This window comes from Elephantulus edwardii, unplaced genomic scaffold (assembly GCF_000299155.1).
Source record: "Elephantulus edwardii isolate Elephantulus edwardi_28Jun2011 unplaced genomic scaffold, EleEdw1.0 scaffold00168, whole genome shotgun sequence".
In the NCBI taxonomy this organism is placed as follows: Eukaryota; Metazoa; Chordata; class Mammalia; order Macroscelidea; family Macroscelididae; genus Elephantulus; species Elephantulus edwardii.
Window position 1 is genome coordinate 6,409,302 of NW_006399918.1, and position 6,465 is coordinate 6,415,766.

Consider the following 6,465-nt stretch of genomic DNA (forward strand, 5'->3'; position numbering starts at 1 on the left):
CATATTTTAACTAACGTCAGCAGCAGGCACCTGACCTAAAATTGAACTTCTCCTCTTCCAAAGAGCCAATGAGCTATCTCTATACCAAAGAACCCCTAGACTTAGTATAAATTCCCTTGCTTTTTGAGGCTCGGAGTCGACTTCCCTGTCTCACTTCTGAGATAAAAGTCGTCCCGAAGCTTCGTCAATAAAGCCTCTTGTGCTTACATCAAGTGGACCTGGTGTGAGTTGCTCAGGGTCGCGGCCGGTCTGGGAAAAGCCCTAGTTTGGGGTCTTTCAAGACCAGCATTTTATAGAAAAAGTGAAAGGTATATCCCTTATTGTGGAGTTAACCATTAGTATCAGTGTTATCCCTGCCTTTGCAACATGTGTCTTTACCCACTTATTTCCCTGCTCCACCATTCACCAGGATACCCATCCACTTCTACCCACTCCCTTCACATCTATCTCCCATTGACCAGTCCTTATTCCTATGTAGCTCATCAGGTGAGATCCATGTTTAAAGTCATCGTTTGTGTCTTTTTAAAAAGGCATTTCTATGAATAAATCATTGTAAATACAAAATTCAGTCATTCTATTTCCAGCCTCATTCCTATCACCAGCCCATATTTTCAAACTACTAGCCCTTCCTCATTGCTTCCCACTTTTGCATTCCAGTCACAAATTATCATTAACACATCTTCATTGCATTTTCAGTCCATTTCAGATTGCAAGATTTGGTAAAAATTCTCAATTTCTTCCTCTTTGGCTCCAGATATAGGAGTGTATATTTGAGTAATAATCATGTTAACAAGTGTTCTTTATATGTGTATGGATATTATCCTATCACTCACATTCAGAATAGAACTTGAAATTGACTTTCTGACTATGAATGCAACACCAGTCTTCTGTTTTTCTTTCCCAGCATAGTATACCATGTGATTATCTGGTTCAAAGTGGCCAAAGATGGTCTATCTCATCTCATTAATGCCTAGTATGTCAATGTTCATGAGTTCTGTTTCATTTTTAACAATTTCCAGTTTTCTAACATTCAAGCTATATATATTCCATGTCCCAATTATTAAATAGTGTTTGTTATTGTTTTTCCTCATTTCGTCTGATTTCCAATCTGGGCTCTACTATCACACTACTGTAACTGTCCTTGTTCCTCTAGTGTTCATAGCATTTTCAAAGGCCTGTTATTTATTTAAGAAGTGGATGCCAATCCTGCTTTCTAGTCTGATTTAATCTGGGAGTTCTATCAATCCCTGTCCCCCATGGGTAATCACCTAAATTTGGTTCCGTTTTCTGTACATTGTTCAAATGCTACTGGTGTGATAAAGTGACACTGAGTCAATTTCTGCTCATACTGACTACATGTAACAGAGTAAGGCTAACCCACAAGTTTTCTTAGATGTAATTTTTTTACAGAATCAGCCTCTGAGTTTAGGAGTGAGTGAGTTCCATTCTCCAACCTTAACTGCTTAAATGTTGCATGCCAGGTTCAAACCCTAGTTCAAGTTATTTAGAATTCCAGAGCAGCTTACTATTCAACATCTCCTATCAGTTATTTCCTTATTTCAACTTTAACCTTCAAAGAAACTTTCAGAAGATGTTATTGTTATTATTGATTGCTTTCAAGTCAAGCAAAATTCATAGAGACCCTATGAACAAAAGACCTGAAGCCCCAATATACCATTGACATTTATCAAAGTTCACAGCATTTCCAGAGGCATGTTGTTTAGGAAGTGGATGCCATGGACCCCATATTTTAATTCTTCATTTAAAGGTGAAAAGAGAAAGGGAAATGCAATGATAGAAGTTCCAGATCTTTATGAAACTTCTTATAGTCTTAAAATTTTAAGGAAAGAATGTCCTCTACCCTCGTCATCCATTCATTTATGCAACAGGTATACTACCACAGAGTTGGATTACTTAATAAACAACTTAAGCATAGATTTGTTTGTGCTTACTTATTAATCTGTAGTGAGTAATTTCACTTTTTTTTTTTTACCACATCAAAGGTTTTTCTTCTAGGTATGGTTGACATCTACCTGTCTCTCAACCCTATAACACTTTCCTGAAAACTCAAAGCCCATTTTAAAATTTTTTTAACCACTCAAAGGTATGGAGTAGTCAGTAAGAAAGGTTATTTGTGTTTACTTCCTAATCTGTAGTGAACAGTTTGACATGTTTTCCACCATAACTACCTTGCTTATTGGCTAATCTCTCCCCATTCTCTCCAGATAAGTTACCCTTTTGATGTTTTTAAGAAAACCAAAACAATTCTTGCCCTCATGGAGCTGAAAGTTCTTATGGAAGAAACAGGAAAAGCCGTCAGTCAAGAAGTAAATATATAATTACAAATTTGTGTTCCTTGGCAAAATTGAACTGAGCACAGTGATTATGACTAAACAGAAGATCTACTTATATATGGCCGTCAAAAGGCTGTTTGTTCTAAGGAATAATATGTATGCTGAAGCAGATCACTGAGCCCATTAATTTAAAAAATTAATAAAATATATACACAATCAGTTTATTAATCTTTTATATGTTTTAGACCATTTCATATTTTTAAAACAAATAGGTACCCTTTTCTTTCTGAGCACCTTAAGACACACTTAAACATAAAGAAGTTATTTTAAACAGAACGTATATCACATATTAAAAATTATTGATGGTTTTGAACTCAGTTTAGAAATGAAGCAGAGTTTATTCTTTCATTGATATCAATGTCCATTTCTCATACACGCTCAGAGGCACTGACATTGGCTAATGCTCCATTTGCTAGGACTTCTTTATCTCCGTGTTTCATAGGGTGCCTTCTCCCATTCCTCCTTGCGGCTTCTTCATGTGTCAGAGTCAAATCTATTTCATTTCCAGAGTTCCCAGGATTAAACAGAGAAGAAATTCTTTCCTTAGGGAGCAGGGTAGGAAAGAGGCTGAATGAATAATGACCACAGGTTAGAAAATGAGATAAATGGAAGAAATGGCTGAGGAAGGCTGTTGGTTGGTAGCTTCAAATCCCTCATCACCTAGCACCTTAGAAGCACTCCCTACTGCAGACTAACCCCATTTATGCTCCCTTTTCTTCAACTGCTCCTAGAATCTGAGAAAGGCAGGCAGAGGTGCTGAGAATCTGATCATAGGCTACCCAGGAGGAAAAGGGTCATAGAAGAGGAAGTTACCTGAGCAGAGGGGCCTTGCCAGGATGGAGCGAGATCTCTGGCTAACAGGGTTCTTGACGGTGCAGCGGTAGCTGTGACTGTCCCCAGATTTCCAGGAGGTTCTGAGAGTGGTCCCCCCATGGGACACAACTGTCCCCTGGTCATAGGGGTCCCAGCTATATTCAACGTCCTCTCCAGCCTGGTCCAGAGAACAGACCAGGGTGATGAAGCAGGTCTCATTGTTCATGATCTGTGAGCTGGTGGTGATATTGGGCTCCTGCAGCTTCTCTGTGCCAAGAAGGAAAAGCTCATGGTTTCAGAAGGATTTGATCTGACCAAAGAAGGACAAAGAAAGGTTAATTTAAACTGTGGGGCCTTCTCCTCAACCTTACCATAGACATGGAGGGTGAAATCCTTGATGATGTTCATTGGAGGAGTACGCAGAGTTATCTGTGCGTTGTAGAGCCCAGAGTCTTGCAGCCTCAGAGGGCTGATCTGAAGAGAGTAGTCGGGGAGGGAGACGCTCAGTCGTCTGGCGTAGGGTCCCTGAGTCTCAGCAACCAGGACTGGTTTGCCAGTTGGTCCTGGTCTCAAGATAGCAAGAAGCCCTTGAGAGCTCCATGTGACATTTTCTAGTTCCTGCCCCACTGGGACCTCCAGGGGCAGAATGGCTGACTCCCCAAGGGTGCCAATCACTGTCTTCCCCACAGTGGTTCCTGACCCTGTAGACAAAGAGGAGAATCCAGACTCAGTGTCATCACTCTATTCACTCTGGTGCCTTCAGGCTGATAGTATTCACTCTATGCCACTCTTCAGGCTGATAGTAGTCACCCAGTGTCACTCTAATGCCTTCAGAGGGATAGTGCCTTCAGGCTCCTGCCCAACCCTTAAAGCTAGTCAGTCTCCCTCCAACCTCCCCATAAACCCTTCCCCCAGGGCTATCTGCTGTGTGGGCTGACACCACCCCAAGCCCCACCCCTGGTCCAGCCCACACCCTCAAGTCCTCTCCCTTCAGGCTCCTCTTTATCTCCTTTCTCCTTCCATTCCAGAGCTACCCATGCCTGGGATGTGCCCAAGTTCTAAGGAGCCTGAGGAGTCAATTACCTGCACAGAAGTCTGGCAGTGAGACTGGGAGGGAGCTGCTACTACTGACTGGATTCTTGACTGTACAGGTGAACATCAGAGCATGGTGGCCAGGCCTCAGGGAGACACTGAGGACAGACCCTCCATGGGACACGACAGTCCAGGGCCCCAGGGGTGCCCAGCTGTAGGTCACAGGGTCTCCTCTGCTTTCTGCTACACAGGTCAGGATGAAGGTACAGTGTTGATTTTCACCCATCCTGGAGCTGAGGGTAACACGGGGCTGGCCCAGCTGCTCTGTGTGTGAAAGAGGAATACTCTGAAGATTAGGAAGCAACTCTGGGCCTTCCTTTCACAGGCTAGAAGGCATAGGCAGTGCTGCCCAAGAGTCAACATCATCCTGAATTCACAGGCCTAACAACAAAGATAGACTCTATCCACAACTGAGCCAGTGATCCCACTTTCTACCACATCACGTCCAGAACAACCTGATGAAGCAAGCAGGGCAGGAGTTACAGCCTCCATTTTACAGATTCAGAGAGCTTACTCAAATTCACATCTACTAAGAGTGGAATCCAAGACTGAAGTCCAGATGGATATGACTCCAAGTCTGGGCTCCAGCCCTGCTTGTATGGGTGAGGGACTGTGATAGCCCAGTCATAAAATTTTCACCTTCCACTGACTCAACAGACTTGCAGGTTGCTACAATGCTGAACAGATTTCGGGTTCAGGTAGGTTTCCAAACTAAGATGAAAAAAAGGCCTAACACTCTACTTTCAAAATTATTTTTGGAGAGTGAAAATCTTGTGGATTATAATAGTCTGTTCCCCAAACATTCACAAGGGTGATTCCCAACTAATCATAAGGATAGCACAAGGCCAAGCAGCATTTCGTTTTGTTATGTATGGAGTCCTGATGAGCCAAGGGCCTGACTTAAAAGCAACTAACACAGCATATGTACTCGAAGTCCTGAAACTATCCTGTAACCAGATCATTCCCTATCAGGGTATTAGAATACAAGGTTTCAGTTGTTGAATAACTTTCTTAAACAAGCCAAAGGAAATGGCCATGAGCCACCCCTCCCTTTCCCCTGCCTCCCTTTCACCAATCCTCCACCCCATCTCTCTCTCTTTATTTAAAATTTTTTATTTCCAATGAAAATTTACAGAGACTTTAGATTTCCATTCATTCATTGTTGCACTTTTCTCCCCTCCCAACCCCTCCTCCCAGGACACTATCCTCTTGGAAAAGTAAAAGAAAAATGTTTTCACTGTTTTACAATCCCTCCCTCCAGGTCCACTCCACTATATAGCCTTCGCTCTGGACTCCCGTCATGACAGAAATACCTAATCACATATCCCCTTTAAACAGTTTTCTCCTTCATCTGTTTCAATGCAGTATACATAATTTATCCCATCTTTCTCAGTCTCCCCCCAAACCCAATGTCAGTACTGTTTTACAACAGTGGCACCATGCAGTATTTGTCCTTTTGTGACCAAGATACTTCACTCAGCATAATGTTCTCTAGGGTCCCCCATTTTGAATAATATTGGATGAGTTCCTTGCTTTTCTTTTTTTTTTTTTCAGTTCCCTTGCTTTTCAATGCAACATAGTATTCAATTGTGTGAGTATACCACAGCTTCTCTATCCATTTGTTTGTTGATGGGCACTTAGGTTGTTTCCAGCTCCTTGCTATTGTGAACAAAGCAGCAATAAACATGGGTGTGCATATATCTGCTTAGATGTCAGTTATGGTCTCTTTGCGGTATATTCCTAGTAATAGAATTGCTGTGTCAAATGGTATCTCTATTTGCAACTTTTTTTTAAGAGTCTTCATTTTGCAGTTTAATATAAACTTTGTCATGCTATTGAATCCTATGATTCTCAAAGGCCTTCCTTTTATAAACTAAGATAAAGTACTTCCCAGTTATTTTGTTAGCATTCAATTAATTATTTACTCATTGAAAACACTGAACAAATGATAGTTACTACACTAGTTATTTACAAAATTTTAATACATTGTTTTCCAGAACAGATCCTTCCATAAACTGTTGTTGTTGCTGATTGCCTGAATGTGGCATCAGGATTGGTGGAAGAATCATCAACAACCTGCATTATGCAGATTACACAACCCTGCTCACTGAAACTGAGGAGGAACTGAAGTGCTTGCTGCAAAAGGTCAAGGACTGCAGTCTTCAGTATGGACTGAAGCTCAATATCAAGAAAACAAAGATTCTCA

At 41.5% G+C, this 6,465-nt stretch overlaps 1 protein-coding gene across 1 annotated transcript in view; it reads right to left on the bottom strand.

The window, feature by feature from the left end:
- Positions 1-2,847: 2,847 nt before the first annotated feature.
- Positions 2,848-6,465, bottom strand: part of LOC102843458 (T-lymphocyte surface antigen Ly-9-like) — a 13,310-nt gene continuing 9,692 nt past the window's right edge. Inside the window, exons 3-5 of the mRNA XM_006895539.1 lie at positions 4,251-4,523; positions 3,168-3,434; positions 2,848-2,921 (exon numbers count right to left, since the gene is read on the bottom strand). Coding sequence (XP_006895601.1) covers positions 2,848-2,921; positions 3,168-3,434; positions 4,251-4,523 — 614 coding nt within the window. The remainder of the gene's footprint in view (positions 2,922-3,167; positions 3,435-4,250; positions 4,524-6,465) is intronic.